General features: G+C 52.8%; 7 protein-coding genes across 7 annotated transcripts; 3 read left to right on the top strand and 4 right to left on the bottom strand.

Annotated features, from left to right (window-relative positions):
* Positions 1–1008: 1008 nt before the first annotated feature.
* Positions 1009–3208, bottom strand: A1O7_07766 (uncharacterized protein; the record flags this gene model as incomplete). The annotated part of the gene is made up of 3 exons (XM_007761762.1): positions 1009–1676; positions 1727–2109; positions 2160–3208. 3 exons carry the CDS (start codon positions 3206–3208, stop codon positions 1009–1011), a joined length of 2100 nt encoding a protein of 699 aa, XP_007759952.1.
* Positions 3209–3719: 511 nt separating this feature from the next.
* Positions 3720–4796, top strand: A1O7_07765 (uncharacterized protein; the record flags this gene model as incomplete). The annotated part of the gene is made up of 1 exon (XM_007761761.1): positions 3720–4796. The coding sequence occupies one exon, from the start codon at positions 3720–3722 to the stop codon at positions 4794–4796; it is 1077 nt and encodes a 358-aa protein (XP_007759951.1).
* A 340-nt stretch (positions 4797–5136) lies between these two features.
* Positions 5137–5529, bottom strand: A1O7_07764 (uncharacterized protein; the record flags this gene model as incomplete). Its single annotated transcript, XM_007761760.1, has 2 exons — positions 5137–5177; positions 5232–5529. The coding sequence occupies 2 exons, from the start codon at positions 5527–5529 to the stop codon at positions 5137–5139; spliced, it is 339 nt and encodes a 112-aa protein (XP_007759950.1).
* A 1089-nt stretch (positions 5530–6618) lies between these two features.
* Positions 6619–8356, top strand: A1O7_07763 (uncharacterized protein; the record flags this gene model as incomplete). The annotated part of the gene is made up of 3 exons (XM_007761759.1): positions 6619–6697; positions 6753–6951; positions 7003–8356. The coding sequence occupies 3 exons, from the start codon at positions 6619–6621 to the stop codon at positions 8354–8356; spliced, it is 1632 nt and encodes a 543-aa protein (XP_007759949.1).
* A 247-nt stretch (positions 8357–8603) lies between these two features.
* A1O7_07762 (uncharacterized protein) lies at positions 8604–9284 on the bottom strand (the record flags this gene model as incomplete). Its single annotated transcript, XM_007761758.1, has 3 exons — positions 8604–8654; positions 8710–8943; positions 9102–9284. The coding sequence occupies 3 exons, from the start codon at positions 9282–9284 to the stop codon at positions 8604–8606; spliced, it is 468 nt and encodes a 155-aa protein (XP_007759948.1).
* Positions 9285–11559: 2275 nt separating this feature from the next.
* A1O7_07761 (uncharacterized protein) lies at positions 11560–12396 on the bottom strand (the record flags this gene model as incomplete). The annotated part of the gene is made up of 1 exon (XM_007761757.1): positions 11560–12396. The coding sequence occupies one exon, from the start codon at positions 12394–12396 to the stop codon at positions 11560–11562; it is 837 nt and encodes a 278-aa protein (XP_007759947.1).
* A 3542-nt stretch (positions 12397–15938) lies between these two features.
* On the top strand, positions 15939–18473 carry A1O7_07760 (uncharacterized protein; the record flags this gene model as incomplete). The annotated part of the gene is made up of 1 exon (XM_007761756.1): positions 15939–18473. One exon carries the CDS (start codon positions 15939–15941, stop codon positions 18471–18473), a length of 2535 nt encoding a protein of 844 aa, XP_007759946.1.
* Positions 18474–18677: the final 204 nt, after the last annotated feature.

Raw genomic sequence — 18677 nt, 5'->3', positions numbered from 1 at the left:
CGTATGTTGGGTCTTTGGGTAATTGTGCGTTAAATCTCCTCCCCTGATGCCCTACATACTTTCTGTCACCTTTCAATTCCAGCCGCTTCTCGACACGAGGAGCGAGGAAGCCAAACCATGAACTTGAAATAGTAGCAAATAAGAAGAGGCGGTGACACGATTTGTGCGATTCGGCTGGCTGTCGCGACTGGTACAACTCAGAAAGTTGACACGAGCAAATTCCACGCGTTCCCGCGGGTCAGTGATTGGACGGCGGGAAAACTTTGGGCGATCCGTCGCCTCTGACTCGCTTGCGGTGCTTGTGGTTCAATGCACGTCGCATGAGGTGAGATGGTGAGCATGTCACACCTTTCCCCGTTCTTGGTGGTCAGCGAAGGGTGAGTAAGCGTGTCCGGGTCTCGGGAGTCAGACGCATGTTTGAAAGGAAGAGGCTTGTTCGAGGATCTTAATGTAACGACCCGTGAAGGCGTGGGTTAGGTATTTATCGTATGAAGAGAGGAAAGAAAAAGAGGTGAAACTTAAAGGGCAAGTAAAGTAAGAGTAACCATTGGCCCCTGCCGCGTGTCTGCCAACCAAGGGAGGTACGACAATCTGATCCTGTACGAGTCGCAACGGGAGTTTCATCGTAGCATGCTTAGGCTTGCCTTCAGGATAACAAAAGTACAAGGGAGAACACCGTCTCAATTTACCCAAGTCCAATATATTCATTTTCACAATTGACGTGAGGAAATTTGCGGGTCCTTGTTGCCCTCACAGTAGGAAAAGATACCTATATCTACCAATAAATACCACTTTTGCTCTCCGCATTGTGCCTTGTCAAAACAACAGGCAGCGAGACAGAACGCCGAATGTAATATGTAGACCATATCAGTCAGTACCCGATTCCTTTGTTCCACAATAACGTCCGGCCTCACGGGGCGTCGGACGACAAAATACCAAAAGCGCGGTTCATCAACTCGTGACACATAAAGAAAACAATTCCCAATAGCAAATTCCCTTCTCTCGAGCCTATACACTGAACCACTCGCAAATACAATTCGAGGCCAATTGCTGCACCGTATTTCCATTACGCTTGCGCCTGGTCATTCTGCTGCCGCCGGTGGCAGCAGCCGAATTGTAATCGCTTTCTTCGATGCAAATGGTCGGCACATCAGGTATAGGCATGATCTGCCAGTTGTTGAGCACTTGCATCTGTTGGCAATATGGTTCGACGTTGTCCTCGGGTTTGCGTTTCTCCACCATCTTGGCAAGCTTGGGGAAGTTGGGTGAGCCCACGCTGGCTTGACGTTCGACTTTCGATCCACCAGTCCAATATGCTTCATCGGTGGGCTCGCTCGGGTAAGGTGTCGTCAGGGAGGGGTTCTGACTCGTCGCCTCACTACCATACTTTGGTCCGGAGGTCGACATGCCATAACCATGAGCAGTCGTGTACGTACTCGACGCTGAAGTTATTGTGCTGGTAACGTTATCAATCTCGTTCGTGTCATCCATGTTTTGATCCAAGAAGATCCAGAATTCGCTGATGGTGGAATTCCAAAAGCAGTACCATGGTTTGTCACCGATGTTGAGATAGTCATCGTCGTCACCCCAGTAGCCTATACCTCTTCCCGATAGATCTCGTGCACGTGAAGAACGTTTATCCATGTAGTCAGAAGGACCAAGCTGGCCCTCAGGAACTGCACGCCGAGTTAGTCATGGACCCTCGCTGGAGCGGGCAAGCACTTACCGATGATGAGTTTGTCAAATAGGACGCTGAAAAACAAGGCTACTCCAAGCTCGTCGTCTTCCTTGTCCATGTAGGGTTGCATTGTAAAAGAAGTTCCGTTGAAGTCTGGAGGTTGCGGTCCATATCTGAAAAGCTGAGGTCTTACCGAGTAGTCATCGAAGACTGCAGACAGAGGTGGACTACCGGAACTGTCGAATATGTTTATTCCAAGTCTTGCATAGTCCAAGCACTCCCACGTGCTAGAGTATTGCCCGTCAACCACACAGGCATCGACTTGTTGGGTTTGATTGAGCGGGATCGTGTAGTGACCAGTAGGGCACGATGGTGTCGAAGGGCCAGTCTGAGCAGGATCGGCATCTAACCATACAGTCGTAGTTGCTGCCCTGTTAGAATGTCAGCATAGGCATTTAGGTCGGAGCTGGGACTGACGTACGCCTCGGCATGGTGCTGGCCATGTTGATTCCCAACAACACCGCCAACGACTCCTCCAACTACCGCTGCGAGAATCACGACAGTGACGACAAAGAGTACTGTCCGTAGGGGTACTCCACAACATGTCCTTCGCCGTCGTTTTTCAGACAAGCCTTCTTTCCTAGCAACTTCATCTGGACCAGATCCAGCTCCGACAGCTGTCAGTTCCATATCCGACCCAGAAGCATCAGCGGCTGGAAGCATTGAAGGCGCGGCTGATTCTTCAGTGGCAGTCGACCGCTGGGGTTCTATCCTGGCCATGTCCCCTTTCGCGATAACGTTGTCGGCATATCGGCTATAGGGTGGTAATTGCTCGACATGTCCATCTCTGCCCACAATGTCGCCCAACTCATTCCCAGACGAGGTAGCCGCCGGTTGATAGACTTGGCCGAGGCCAGGAAATCCCAAGCCAACGTGTGTCTCGGAGCTGTCATCGTCGGGTACAGTGTTCTGAGGATACATCGAATACGGGTGTTCAGGTCCGCCTTGGGGGACGAAAGGCAGTTCTAGAGGTCGAATCGTCGAATCGCTGACTATACTCGACGCTCTAGTAACTTGAGTGTATAAGCCATAGGGTTGACTTGGTGCAGTTGGTCCTCGATAAGGACTCTGAGCCCTGGGCACGGAGAATCGAGAGGAGGTGCTGAGAGATCTTCGGGTATCTGCTACTGAGCGGGATGAGGCTGATATGGCTCGATGAGGAGACACGGAGGATTCGGCTGGTAGAGGCCTTTTCGTGAGGGACGAACGATTGAGACTCAAGGTGTTGCCGGGTAGCCCTGGCGGGAAATATTCTCGAGATTCCCGTGTTATGTCATGGTGTTGGTCCACGCTCAGCTCTTCCGGGCGACTATCGATCGAGTTCGTTGGACTTGATGCGCCTATTGAATCTCGATCCAGAGCGTACTCGTCACTGAAGACGTTAGGGTTTATAGAGTTGACCGGTGACCGCCTCGACGTGCTTCCTTCCTCCATCGAATGTGAACGTCTTGAGGAAGGTCGTCGCGCCATTGGCGCTGCGCCACCTTCTTAGGAGGCCCGGCTCGAGAACCCACAAACAGACGCGGTGGCTATAGAGAAAGTACCGACAAATATTTCCAGGCGTGTCGATGAACGGATTTAGGTGGGTGGAAGTGGTTTGCAGGGCCGGAGGAAGCCTGCGGTGGTGGTGATGATGTTGGAACTGCGGGTGATTAGTGCTGAATTGGAGGAGCGGAACAGTGACAAGAGCCCAGTTTGGAGGTCTCATTAGGCTCAATCTGCATTTGCCGTGTCCATTCCGATCTTGTCTTGGCTGATAACCAAATAGGTCAAGGCCGGCTTGGCCGTACGGATCCTGCCCCCTTTGGAACTAGTGCCATCCAGTCTCGGGTCAATTTCTCTGCCTTGCTGACTGTGAAACCGTGATGCTCTCTGTGGCCGTCGATCATATTACGCGGGTGTCTCCTGTGCTGATCGTTTGACCAGCTTAACCTTATGATCTCCTGGAAAGAGTCTCAAGATTGGTGCACAGCTACTCATCATGGCGGCTGCGGCCGAAGTGCAGGCTCTGCTACGTTTCTTAACAAAGGACGCACGCATCCCGTTGGCGGAGGCCATGCCAAAGATCAATGCTCTTCGCAAACAGCAGCTTAACACGCCTGAAAATATTGCCAAAGCTGATGAGGCCGATGTTCAGTCTGTCTTCACTGACGAGAAGGTGCTCAAGCAGGTGATCAACGCGGCCAAGCGTGTCTCGAACCCTAAGAAGCGAGCATCGGTACAATCCAGCGCTCCGTCGTCGAAGCGCGTCAGGACCGAATTAGGGCCTGCCGATGATGAGGCTTTGCTTGCTCCGCCCCAGACAGATGTCCCACTGGAAAAGCTCGAGCACGTCATCATTGAGACAAATCGAGCACCTCTCTTTCTCGCCTTCACCATAACCGTCCTCGCATACACACACCCCGAGCAGCCTGTGTCCAGCCGATGGAGTCTGGCACAAGGTGTGGTCAGCGCAGGCGCGCAGAGTAAAGCCAAATACCTAGGCCTTACGAGTGGGCCTACTGCGGAAGAAGATGGTTGGGCACAAGGGCAGCCGAAGGTCAAGATAATGGGTCGTGAAATAGCGGTGATGCGCAGGCATGTGGCTGGCGACGTGGACGGTGATGCGACCACTCCTGGTAATGCTTTCTGGGCGCTTGACCTTGAAGCACTTCGCAAGTCGAACGGGCCGCTGATCGCGGGCAAGGACCTCAAGCGCTCCTCCGGACCTCCCATCCACAACGCGACCGCTCCGAGAAACTATCTCCTGAAGTCCATGATGATAATTGATCCCGACCCAGCGCTGGCAAGTGAGACAACTGAAGGTAACGGGGCGATGGCGAAGAAGAAGAGTACGCATGAAGTCGTGAGGAAGAAGGAAGAAGCCGCAGCCATGATGCTGAAAGCTATCGATGCAGTCTGCAAAAGCTGGACATCTGTTCTAACCCCAGAGCAACTCGATCAGAGGGCACAAACCTGGTACACCCGCGTTCGACCCGATGTCGAACAAGGTCAAGCAGGCTGGGGACAAAGAGGTCAAGTGCGCCTCGCCGACATATTGAGGCTTAGAAAGGGATAAATTGACCTTCCTAGGTCGCTACATTACGGGTGACCGGCCTCATGTACTCTCAAATCCTGGCAACCTGATGGCTTCATTGAAAGCCACTTTGATTCGATGCAGTTCAAACTGAACGGCCGTGCTTTGATAACATCCGTCCTCTCCGCCATGAAGTCCGCTCTCCGCTGACGTTATTCAGCGACCATTGTCCTCGTATGCGACAATTAGGCCGTTTTGATGGTTGCCGGCTTTCTGATCAATTCGTTGCGAATCAATGGCGAACTCGATCGCCCCAAACATTAACGCCACAACTATTTATGCCACATTCGCATCGAGCCTTCCTTCCTCCCTGTCACCACCTTCAATTCTTGTCCTCGCTTTTGTCGGACGTTCCAACGTCGCCTGGCACTCGATATTAGCTTAGATTTCGCGGGAGCCACAAACTGAAGGACGCACCTTTCCAGAATTGCTTGTCGACTTTGTTGTCCTTCTCGCTTAGCTGATTTTCTGTTCTCTCATATCGATTCTCCAGTTCTTCGTTGTGCTTTTTCACTTCAGGGTCGTCCTTCTCGGCGGCAGACCGCGGACGGTGGATAGCAGGACTGCCACCCTTGCTAGAAGAATCACTTTGACTTCCGCTCTGGTCGGAGCTTTGGCTGGAGCTCTGATTCGCACCTTTGCCGGCAGCTGGAGATTCTGGGCCTGGGTGCTCCAAGTCGGCTTTCGGATTCCCTTGATCGATACCTTGCTGCATGCCTGACTGCTTACTTCCATAATCTTGTGATGCTAGTCGTTTTGATTGCGTAGGGTAGGAGAGAGCTGGCAAATGGCGAGTGACCCGGGCTGGGCCCGAGACACTGCGAAGTATAGATAACATTTTGACTTGTTCAATGAGTGTATTCTGAGAACAATGTAAGTGTTCAGTTGTGAGAAGTTCACACAGAGGCTCTTGTTTAGCAAGCTAATTAAGCTTGAAGATTTCGGGTTGTCAGACACTAAATCAATAACTGATCTGTCACCCCTTGTCCATGACTTCATTGCCCGCCAAGTGATTTTACGACGACTCCGAGTACACAGTTCTGCATTTTGGCCACCATATTAGTGCAGCTCACAAGTTTACGGCGCGAGTGAGCCCGCTTAAGTACAGCTAGGTAGGTGTCCTTCTGTCACCACATTTTGAGGTGCAGGCACTCCTTCTTCATGCCAGCAATCCTTCACCGACAGAGCCTCTCTCACCAGTGGGTTTCAACATGCTGTCCCAAAGGAGTGACGTAATAGTCTCGAAGTTGCCCATCGCGTGTTTTCCCCGCATAAAGTCGCGACACTTCTGGTGTGACGCACATTCTCGACTCCAGCGTTGTGTTTCGTCGGATTTGGTTCCCGCGTCATCGACTTCCAGCTCGCCTGCCTGGAAATGCCTTCAGCAAGTGGTGCCCACAGGAGTGATGGGCCTGGACATAATTACTTGTACGAGTGCGATTATCTGATACTAGTACTCGTAGCATGATTGAAGGGCATGTGTGGTGCCTGAAAGCCCATGATAAGTAAACGAATCAGGTTCACATGCTGCATTGCAGTGTATCTCGTAGCTCGCACTCCGTACGCTGTGCTGACCGTCACTTGTGCCCTGTCGTTGCGCCACTTCTGCCACAGCCTTTTCGCCCTGGCTCATCACTTCCCTTCCCATTAACGCACTCTGACGTCAAGGGACACAAACAGCGATCTGTCAACCTTGCCTGAACCACTTCCTCTTCGTCGTCCTCTTTTCGAAATTATTTACTTTCTTCTCTAACTCTCCCCTGTTCACTTCCACCATCTGCATTGGCGAACAGAATCTACAACCATGAGATTCTCTTTCACCAAATTCCTAGTCGTGGGCTTGGCCTCGACAGCGACTGCCAGCACTTGGTTCAGTAAAGCCGGTAATGCTCGGATTTCCTCTCATCCTGTCAGATTTCAAATTAACTTTAGTTCTAGCTTACAACAAGTGGCATGAGACTGAGCTAGAGAGATGGCTGTCTGACCACGACGTCCCGTACCCTACCCCAGCCGATAGAAAAGATCTCGAGAATCTCGTCAAAGAGAACTGGCAAGCCAAGGTGGTTGATCCTGCTACCGCAGCCAATGATAAAACGGCGGACCACTATCACAGTGTTAAGGACTGGATCTTCGACAGGTAAGCAATTTTGCTGCTAGGTCGCTGATACGCATGCTAATTTCGGGACAGCTGGACTGAGTCTTCCCTGAAGAGTTTCCTCGACCACAACAATATCCCTCATCCACAACCACGAACCCGGGACAGCCTTTTGACCACTGCTCGCCAGAATTATGACTCCGTCGCCAAGCGACTTGGTGAATACGCCTCCTACCCTGGCGACTGGCTCTACGCTTCATGGTCTGAGTCCGATCTCAAAGAGTATCTCGACGAACGTGGCATCCCAGTCCCACAGCCCACTACTCGTGACAAGCTCATTGCTCATGTCCGTCGCAATTCCCGTCTAGCTTCTCTCAACACATCCTCAGCCGCGAAAGCAGCCAGCTCCTCCTACTCCAGTGCCAGCTCTGTGGCAAGCGCTTCAGCAGCCAGTGCCCAAGCTAGCCTGAGTGATGCGCTTTTCGATGCATGGTCTGACAGCAAACTGAAAGAGTTCCTCGACACTCATGGCGTCCCTGTCCCACAAGGCAGCAAGAAGAATGAACTCGTTGCTCTGGCTCGGAAGCACCGCGCTCAGCTTGAAGCAAGCGCGTCTTCGGCATCTGGTCAAGCTGCAGCCAGCGGCTCTTCGATCTCTGGTTCTGCTGCCTCTGCGTTCGGTGCGGCTACTACGAAGGCCGGCAATGAATACGCCAAAGCCACAGATGATGCATCCTTGGCTGCTGAAGATGCGTTCAACAAGGCCGCCGAGACATGGTCTGACTCTCGCCTCAAGGCTTACCTCGATTCTCGTGGCGTCCCCGTCCCTCAGAACAGCAAGCGTGATGAACTCCTCAAGCAGGTCCGTTTGAACCGACACAAGGCGGCCACGGGTTGGTCTGCATGGACATTCGACACCTGGACCAAGGAGAATCTTCAGAACTACCTTGCAGCTCACAGCAAGAAATACAAGAAGAATGCCAAGGCAAGCCGTGACGACCTGGTCAAACAAGCTCAGGACTCGTATGCCTCTGCTTCAAAGAGCGGTGGTACCGGCTACGCCTCAGTCACCAACTACCTTGCAAAGCAGACCGATGCTGCCAAAGACACCACCTTTGACACCTGGTCTGACAGTGAATTGAAGAGCTATCTCGACAGCTACGGTGTCCCCAACTACCAAGGCTCTACCACCAACGAACTCCGCGCGCAAGCCAAGAAGCAATACAGCTACTTCAAATACGGCACATCATCACCCCAGGGCACGATCTTCGAACGCATCAAGAGCGGATTGCAATGGGTTCTCGGACAGGCTCAAGGTCCTGCCTCGACTGCATCTGGAACTGCATCCGCCTCTGCTAGCTCCGCATCCAGTGTCGCCTCCAAATCTGCCAGCTCCGCTTCAAGCAGAGCTTCCAAGAGTGCCACGAGTGCCAAGAATGAATTGTAGGGCAGTGCGGAAGGAATGATACCCCGTAGGTAATTGGAGGATGAGATGAGCTATTGGATGAGGGTGTGGTTACTGGTGAAGGAATGACCAACGAACGACAATGGACCGGCTTCAGGTGATGGGCAGGCTGATGACGAACTGTATTCTTTAGAGCTTCCAAGCTATGATAGCAATACCCTGGAATGAGAAAAGCGATGCTTGCAGTGATGAGACTCGCAATTCCATAGATACTTCTCCCGCGACCAGATCAATGAAAGTCCGTCTTGCGAAAGGCCACCAATTTCCCTACAACCAAATACTGCATTCAAAGTCAGCCTGTGGCCACTCACTTCCCTCTTTACGTTCAAACTCACCTTCTCATCAAACCTCTCAATCCACCCATTCAAGTTTTCCACCTGCTCCCCCGTCAAATCCTCACACGTATCAAGCGGCCCATCCAAATCCTTCGTCAACATCTCCTCATCAAAACTCTGGCACGCGAGGCCCCTCGTCGCATCCCGGCCCGCGAAATTCTCATACGGTCCACCGGGCCCGTAGAAGTTACGGCCCGAGGATACATCGTAGACTTTGCCCCTGACGGCGAGGTACTATCGCGACAAAGAGTTAGTTGGGTTGTGCGAGTGGGCGGTGGTGCCATTATCATATTCAACGGGGAACGACTCGCTGGTTTTGCGGATTCAAAGGGGGAAGCGGCTCGCTGGCTTGTTCGCTCGCTCGCTCGCTCGCTCGCTGGGACGCCACTTACCACCGGCGCCCCTTCTGTGCCATTATATTTCAGGAGTGTCCGTGGCGTGAAAGTCTGGAAGACGATGGGTGGGGGGCCTGCTGGTAAAGACGGTGGAGAGGAGGGGCGCAGGCGCAGGTAGATTAGCGTGAGGATCAATATGAGGAGGGTGAGGTTCAGTGGCGTCGCGAGTGGGGTTGTCATTGCGAAGCTGCGGCAACACGAGTGGCATATCAGCTGTCTGGGGTACTAGGTAGGTAGGTGGGTGGGTGGATGGACGGGGGAAAAAGGAGTATAACGTCTGGTAGGTAGATAGATGGACGGGACCGGGGTAGAGGGAGGTACTATCGTACGTACAATGTTTCGCGCATCTCCTTGTTGTGGGCTTCGATTTCTGCAGTAAGGTCCATGTTAGTATGTGTGGTGTATGTGTATGTGCCACAGATGGGTCAGGTCTACGACAGGGCATGGAGGTTCGGCTTTGGTGGTATCGATGGACGGGTGAGGGAGAGCTCTACGAGATACATACCGGGTGGGATGCCGCTCATGGTTGCGACTGTTGTGCAGGGGTACAGCTTGTCTTTTCTCAATGCTATACAACTTCACTTTCAGAGGGAGAGTGAGGAAGGTCTTGCACAAGGTCAATGCATCAGCCAGAAAATACTGCGGAACAACGATGAGGAAAGATTCCCGCATCTCGTCGCCGAGAATGGCGGGGAAGTGCCGTCAGCCGGGAACCGGAATTGGACGAGTTTCAGTGGAGCATGAGACGCAAGCTTGGAGCTGGGACGGACGTCTGGCTGGATTTTGTCTTGATACTCCTTACTCCATGCTACGTACAACACTACAAGACGTGTCCTGGTGGGGCTTTCTAGGTACATTGCTATCTTCTCCCGCAGGGGCCGGGACGCCAGGTCCTGCCTCTTCTCTCAGACTTGTCCCTTCGCAGCGGCCTCATACTTCTCGTGAGCGAGGTGCTTCGTCCACCAACGTTGGGTGTGCCCCTTCCACGTTCGAGATGTTCGATGACAATCAACGACGCGAATAGAATACAGGCGGACTGGAGCCGTTGTAGATCTGGTTCCCTCCATACAGGACGTTGGCGCCATCGGAGTTATGACCTCTGTGCTCGAAGCGATCTGCATCCTCGTCGTCAGCATCCGAGCTGTCATCGCTGCCATCGCTGCCATCGCTGCCATCGTCAAAGCCGTCCTGAGTACCAGTACCATCGTCGATCCCCTCATCAGTCCCGGTACTGTCATGGTGGTCATGATCATTGTGACCGATGTCACCGATCGCGGAGTCGTTATCGACCTATAAATGAGCTTCAGTGAGAACTGATCTTGTTTCGCACGCTTCAAGGGGACGTCCAGCGTACCGAGTCTTGCCTCATCTGTGCTCTGGTGCCACCTTGTGCCTGCCGGCTTTGGTCTTGTCGATTGTCATGATTCTGGTTTCCGCGACCCGCCTCTTGACGCGAAACCGGATCTCTCGCAGCTGGAAGCACATAAAGGTAAGCATTCAAACCCAAATGCAGCGACATGACATGCCACAGCCTTACCGTATCGCGGCGACGCGTTGTCGAAGTGTTGATTGCCGCCAAAGAGTATGTTCGCGCCATTCGTGTTGTTGCCAATTTGTTTGATTATCCGGCGTCGGCGACGGGGTTGCGGGACCTGTTCAGTGGATCAGGTTGGTACTCGGCAAAAGGCATCAAAGCCACTGCAGCGCATTGTGTACCGCTGGGGGTTGGCCTGGCATTGACATCCCTCCAATAAATGGCCTGCCCGCGCTATCTACACGACTACTGCTGGATTGGAGACAGGGGACCGGATCTTTGCGCTTCAGAGGCGCGAGTTCCCGTGGGGGAGAATCTGACAATTCTCTGACAATTACAGTGGCACTCAATTGCTTCGAGTGCGCCATGGTGGGAATTGTTTGTCGGGTGAAGAACACTAACAGTGCTAGAACCGCTTTATCATCTTTGGGTTCGCCAGACACCCTACTGGAACCGCTGCTGTCATGCGAACCACGAAGAGGCGCCCGCTCACAGAGGTGTTGCCTAGTTGATGCCATGTCTGCGGGGGCTTCAAACCCGGCGGTTACAGAAGCCTAGGCCTACCCCTATTCGTTTCGGTAGCATTTTCTCGCCCCTCTAACACCCGCCATCAGCCGCTGGCGGCTGGTCGAGTCCGCAGGAAAGCAGGGAAATGCGAACCGAGAAGCTGCCCACTAGTCAAGCGAGCGCGAGTGCCTCGAGCCAAAGCCGTGGCAGTCACCCAACCGGGTCCTGCCATTGGTAGCTGTATCAGCAGTGTGCCATTCATGCACGGCCAAAGAAGACTGTTGCTCCCGAGAAGACCTGGTTTCCTCCATAAAGGACATTCGAGCCGGATGAGTTGCTGCCATATTGAGCGATAGTGGCAGAGGGTCGCTCCCTCCTGGAGCGGACATGGTCTGATGCTTGCGCCAGCAGATGTCAGATTTGGACATATAGACGAGAAGTGACGGCAAGTTTACCTTTACGCTCCTTTCTCGAGTTCACTCTAGTGGTCTCCCCGCGCAGGACATGAGGCTCTGCCAGGCTGTTGATCATGCGGCAGTTGAAACATTCAGGCGGGCCTAAAATCTGATCGGTCTTGCTTTGGTTGACAGTCTCATCACACTGCACGCCCTTGCACAATCGTTGACACTCGGTCGTCACAGTCGCCGTGCTTATCATGTCGTTTTCGGATACAATACGAGCCTTGAGTTCTGATACGCGAATGCTCATTTCGGTCATTTGCTGGTGGTTGTCAATGCATAACCGCTGAGTAGCGTTGCAGATTGTTCTAGGCACAATCAGTATGCTGCGAGCCGTGCAAGGGTTCTTTGAAGGAGGGCTGGCTCGGAAAACAGACTTGGTTTCAATTTGTAGCGCCAGCATCAATGATGCTTTCTGGCGTTCAATGTCCGTCAAGATACTTCTGATCTCGGTGCGTCGCATCTTCCACATGACAGACTTGCGAGCCTTATCGAAGCCATGCATGGGAGCCAGCTTTACCGTCAAATATTCCAGATGCAGTCGGCATGTCTCCAGCGGTCCTTCAAGTCCAGCAAAACGCTCACCCTCAAATTCGTCCTTCCCCGTAGTTGCGTTTGTTGTTGCTGAAGATTCGTACACCTGACGGAGCACGCTCTGTAGACTTTGCACCTCGGCCTGCACATTCTTGTGCTCTTCTGAGGCGTTCTTGAGGTCCCGGATGAATGTGACAAGCGAGTCCGCGACTTGCAACACGGTCAGGATACTCGCGGCGATGCTAAACGGGTCGCCCATGGAAAGCAAGGCCTGTGGTCGAAAGTGATGCTGGGACCGCATGTAAAAAGTTCGGCTACTGAGACCCTCCAGCCTGCGCGGCTTTGCTGTACTGTTGTCGGTGGTCGGGTCGCTTGCTCACTTTGGGAGGAAGTGATACTCTCGCAACAGCTCAGACTCAGCTTCAGGCTTCTTTCCCCACCACTTCATTTGCTTATGCATCCCACGCCCATCCAAGGGCATTGTATGGCCTGAGACCATCCTTGCGTGACTGTGTGCGTTTGTGCGCCGATACCGTCCGGATCCCGGCGCTGCCCATGCAGGCCAGATGCGGAAAGCGAGGCAGTGGAGGGTGGCATGCGGTAGGCAGGACGTAGGACACCGGTTTGCATGCATGCACTGCCACGTCGGCCTGTTTGCCATTGGATCCACGCGATCGCCTCGCAGGGGAGGAGGGATCGTGGCTTCTGCGATTGACGAACCTTAGTCAGGATGTCAGTCAGTGTCAGTCAGATGCTGTGTTCTCGCAGCATCTAGCGCGAGCTCTCGGACGGCCATCTCCCCAGAACAGCTTACTAGCATAGTTATCAGATTTACGTGTCGTTTCGCCGAATTCTTGCCTCATTCACCGAGGGAAAGGCAGAGGCAACCCTCTCAGGACGCCCGGGTGCAGTAATGAGGCGAGCTGCAATCAGCCTAACTTAAGCACGGCAGTGTCGATGGAAGGCGTGGTCCTACATATGTGGAGGGAAGGCGCCATGGCGGTTTGTGACAGGCAAGATCTCCGTCTGTGTGGGTGTGATTGCAGGCTGAGACGTTTACACACGGCCAGACGCAGCCCAGGACGGTCCATTCAAGGACATCTTGCAAAATGATAGGATGATCTACTTCACTGGTATCCTTCCTTTTGACGTCTAGGCGCTTGTGCTGCCATTTCCACGGTTGACTGAAGGCCCCATTTCGGGCCAATTGCCAATTTGTTGCCCTGTTTGATAAATATCTGTGGCATTTCTGCGGCCAAAAGGAGCTGGATTGGTGGGAATACAATTAAATGGTCATTTCTATTCTATTTTGGAACAATGACCACAAGGCATAGGCATGGCTGACGGGCTGGATCAACGGCCAGGCCTTGGAGCTGTACATATAAATCTTTTTTAGCACCCACTGGTCTTCTTTTCTGTATCCGATGGGAGTGACCCCAACCGAAGAAACACAAAGATCTTCTGCTCACGCAGAGGATGGTGATGCTAAGTCTTGTTCAATTCAGTCGTTAGCATCATGAGCATGATCGTCAAACTCAACTTCAACTTCCTCGAGCAGCAGAGTCCCATCTCTTATCATTGCAGGAAATTCTGTTCTCTTCCCGTTCTTTGGCAGGGTGCGATCCACCTCAACAAAAGCGTAGTTGCGACCGGTTTCCTTCCTGGTCGAACCGAGCTCGGGTCCTAAAATGCATATGTCGACTAGACCAGTACTTGCTCTTGACGAAGGCGACATGGGCTTGATTGATTCCTGTAATGTTTTGGCCACCTCTTTGTCTGTGTCGTGGTTAGTGTCATGGGTAAGACAGCCGTAATCCAGTCCGTCAGAGTTGACTCACATTCTTCTGGGTCTCTCGTCGCTGACTCGGCTAGAGAAAGGACTTGAGTGTATATCCGTGAACGAGCGAGGCTGCCTTCATTGCTCTGCAGGCCGAGTCCCTCGACGTATCTGATGACTTTTCGTTGCAATTCCCATACCAGTCTGACGATTTGGTCTGCAAAGGCTTCTGGAGACTCCGGTGACGGTCTTGATTGCAGACTGGGATCGGTGATAGGAAGGCTTGGTGTTGAGGGAGACTCTTCTGGTCTGGAGATGGTCGATTGCCAAGGATGTGAAACTGCATCATTGTGTAAAACGTTGCGAAGAGGATGAGGCATAGACGGAGTCCTGCGGTTTGGATTTGAATCTGAGAATCTATTTCGACGAGGTTCGGGACCGCTTGAACGTGCGCTGGCTGGTGATAGAGATCGACGAGTGTCACAACGCTCTCGAGTCCAGAAGCAGAGCAGACACCTCATGTTCACCATCATCGATACCTTCCTACAGGATTGCGCCCTGCCCTACGTGCGGTCTTTTCGCGAACTGGCTATCCCGATGAAATCGTGACTGATGTTTGGCGTTTTTCCGACGGGCTGGGATCGCAGAGGCGTACACAGAAACACAAATAGCTGGCCAAATGGGACTGCTTGAAGTCAGAGTATCCTAGCTTTAGTGCAGCGAAGAGTTAATCAGGAATACGCAAGTGACTGGTCGATGAGAAAGTATCGAGAGGAGTGAGTCGTTTTGTGAGGGTTGGTATTGGCTGCTCGACACAAGAGAGCTGGAGGGAACGGGATGGTGAATTAGGCGAATTCTCAAGCCAGGCAGCAAATCCTCGAGAGACGGACCAATGGGGCTCGAGGTGAGTGGCATACATCTTGGGCGGCGCGCAGTAACAAAAGGAAGATGAAGATATTGGGGCATTGCTCATTCCGTCGCGTTCACATGGGCTGGAAGTAGGCATCGCCTGGGCTCAAGTATTGTGCTGCAAGGCAACTTTATCACAGGAAGGTCATCCGCATACACCCCTACTTGCAGGTGCGGACTAGCGTGTCTTCAATAGCATGGCATGAGATGCTCGACCCACGGCTTACGATTCGCCACTCTTTTCCCGGCCCGCAGATGGAAAGACGGAGATAATGAAGAAGGAGGAAAGTTTGGAAACTGGGGGAGGCGAGCGCCAGCGACAATGAGCCTCAGTGCCCAGGGCTTCCAGCACGCTCCTGCCCCCCTCCTCAGCATCCCTGCTCTTCCTCCCCTCCATGCCACTGACGGTGCAGATGCACACACCATCACCTGCGCTGTCTGCAGAGCTGTTGCTTTCCTAGCCGAGTCGCAGCCCCTCATCTTTTCACTTCTGCAGCCCCTATCAGACCCATGGCCGCAGAGAATTGTCGCTGGTTGGGCAGCATGTTTTCAGCCTTCACTGACCGCGACGGCGGTTTCCTCGTGTCTTGCGGTTTTGTGTAACGCCCGACGCCCAATGCTTCTGTCTTCTGATAAGCCTGATCGACAGCACCGAGCGATGAAGCAGAAAGACCTGGTTGCCCAATGGATAAGAAAAATCATTTAGCTCAGCCGTGCTCAAGCTTTGGAGCCTGCTCTCGAGTCTCTATCTCCTTCCTCAGCCTCTTCCGAGCTGTCAGCCGGGGTTGACGGTATGGAGCCTTCAGGTTCGAAATACAGCCAACGCGGCAAGATTTCACAATCCAACGTGGTTTTCGGCGATCAGAAAATCTACAGTGACCGAATGAGCATTGGGTCTGGCCTGAGTCTGTTGAGCTCCACCACATCTACGCCGATTCCGGGCTTACCGAGGTCTAGGTTCAGACTCTTCTTACAGAAAAGTGAGGGAAGCATTTGGCAGCGATTGCGACTACGATGAAGTACACTTCGAAGTGAAGAAGCCATACGGCTCGACCTGCAGTTGGTCGCAGTACCAGCCAGACATCCGTAATTGGGTGGACGACCATTCAAGTTTGATGTGGCTTGTTGGCGGGCCTGGCATTGGTAAGACAGTCCTGGCAAAGTACCTCATCAAGTCACTGCAGCAACGCGGTGACAATGGCAAGAGGACAATCTATTTTTTCTGTGACCGCCGGAGGAAAAAGGATGGGTACAAAGCTGTCTTCATCCTGCGCAGCCTGATATACCAATGTATGACCATCGCGGAATGCCTCGGCAAGGGGCACGTCAAACCAACGTACGACACGTATGGCCCGCACTTGCTCAAAAACAATGGCAAACTGGCAAAACTCTTCGTCGACATGATGTCGGATCCTGGACAAGGGGAGTGGTATTGCATCATTGACGCGTTGGATGATTGCGAGGAGGAGGAAACGAAGATATTACTCGAGGGAATTGTTGCTGAATCACAGGGAGCTGACGGAGAATACCCGCGCTTTCTCCGGCTTCTCATCACAAGCAGACCTTGCGGAGCAATCAGGTCGGCAATTTGCAATCTGAAGAATGCGAAAGTCGTGCACTTTACTGATCCAGCCGGCAAACAATTGAATGAAGCTGACATTGCAGGATACATCTCGGACCACGTCCGTGAGTTTGAGCACTACCCAGAAGAGAAGAAACCAAGTGTGGAAAAGCAATTAGTCGAAAAGGCCAGCGGGAGCTTCACCTGGACAATCTCGATGATTCACCAGCTTGACAAAAAACCTCCTGACTGGTACTATAAGCTGTTGGCAGAAATACCTTCGGGCATGGAAACCATGGTAGCGAGGATCATCGATCGGGCAAAGCCAGAGAGCCTATTGTTGATCCAACTGCTGGCCGTGGTCCAACGCCCAATGTCGGTCACAGAGTTGGCAACACTCATCGCAATGCAGGGCAGCCCGTTCGATGATCTTTTCGCTCTCGTGCGCCCTGCCTCGGCTATAGCAATACGCGACAAGATTCGGTTCGGCGAGGAGTCCTTGAAAATCTGTGATGATGAGATCATGTTCTTTCATCCTTCGATGCCCAAACAGCTACATAAGATGTGGGCCGAGGACGTATTTCGGGAGATGCACCTGAGAGTCGCCGAGGCCTGCCTGATCTACCTTATATCCATAGATGACAGCCATCATCCTTTACAGGGGAGGCGCAAGGCCGACTGCGGCGCCGAATACAAAACACTTCTCGATGCGCTGCCATTGCTCGAGTACGCTGCGGCACATTGGCCGACTCATCTACATTTTGCCGGCCCAGACAGCGCATCCCGGTTGTGGCTACTCCTGGAACAAAGCCTCAGCTGCTACACCAAAAGAGAGCTTTCATTCCAAGTGTACCGGTTCTGGCATCATGATGACTACATTGAAGGTCAGTCGCTCCTTCATATTCTAGTGCTACACAACCTCACGTCCATTGTTCGTCGATTGTTTGCCGGAGATCTCCAGCCAGTTCCACTGTGCCAGGTCAACGATAGCGACTCAACGGGTAGAACTCCCCTTTGGTGGGCTGTCAAGAAAAGGCACAAGGACATGGTGAGCCTGTTGCTGAAGCACAGGGGCGTCGATTGCAATATTCAAGATCGCGAAGCGAAGATGTCCCCGCCCGTTCTGGCCATAAAGAGCGGATTCACCGACATAGTTCAGCTTTTCCTCGAAATTGAGTCCACCCGGGTTAGTTGGGGTAGGTTGAAGTCGAATGGCGCGACTTTCACTCCCTTGTACTGGGCTGCCACCAGTAATTTCGAGGACTTGGTTGTACTACTCCTGCCTCAGAAGGAGTTTTCCCAGGATTTAGAGGAACCATGCGCTCGTCAAACACCTCTTGTGACAGCTGCACGGAATGGGTACAGCGGGATCGTCATGGCACTTTTGAGAGCTGGCGCTCGGCGTAATACTACTGATGACGCTGAGCGGCTGAGTGCATTTTCGTGGGCGGCAAGAAACGGCCACAAGGAGGTAGTGGATCGCCTGCTCCTATACCAGGACGTCGACATCTATCTCAGAGATCCAAAGCTGGATTGGAATGCTTTCCAGTGGGCTGCAGCACACAGCCACGAAGGAATAGCATCCAGGATACTAGACGAGATGTGCCGCAGGTGGGGCACTCAAGCTCAACAGAGGTGCATATCCCTCCTCTTGGAAGCTGCCGAAAGAAGTCAACTGGGGGCTTTAAACATTCTACTACGGCGCAATGGCATCATGCCAGACTCGACGAATCGCCCAGATGTCAGGACAGCATTGTCTCTTGCGGCAGAGAATGGTCAGACCACCATTGTTCAGCGACTCATAGGGGATAAGCATACCAACATCAACTCAGTCGACAAGGATCGGAAGACACCGCTGATGTGGGCGGCCGACAAAGGGCATGTTCAGATTGTGGAGCTTTTGCTTCGGTCTACGAGAATCCATGTGGACGCTGTAGACTCGAAGAAAAGAACCGCTTATGACTGGGCGCTCATGCAAGGACGATCGGAGGTCTGCAGATTGCTCGCAGGCATGCAGCGTCCTCTTGAACACAGAGGCGGCCCTATCCGGGCAAGCGGCTCTTCCCCAACAGCTTCGAGGCCGATGTGATGCTGCTCTGGAAAGCATATGAGTGTTACAACCGTTGTAACAGGTACTGCGGTGACCGCTCATCATTTCAAAAGCACTAAGCGATCTGTAGCTTCACAGCCAAATCTGAGCTCGAAGTCCTTGCCGTCATCGAACATCTCAGGAGGCGAACCATGAGCGGCAGTTTGATCACTACCAGGGTATCGAGTCGTAGTAGAAGGAGAC

The sequence above is a fragment of the Cladophialophora yegresii genome, assembly GCF_000585515.1.
Source record: "Cladophialophora yegresii CBS 114405 chromosome Unknown aczIN-supercont1.5, whole genome shotgun sequence".
Classification (NCBI taxonomy): Eukaryota; Fungi; Ascomycota; class Eurotiomycetes; order Chaetothyriales; family Herpotrichiellaceae; genus Cladophialophora; species Cladophialophora yegresii.
This window is presented reverse-complemented; position numbering and strand designations above follow the sequence as displayed.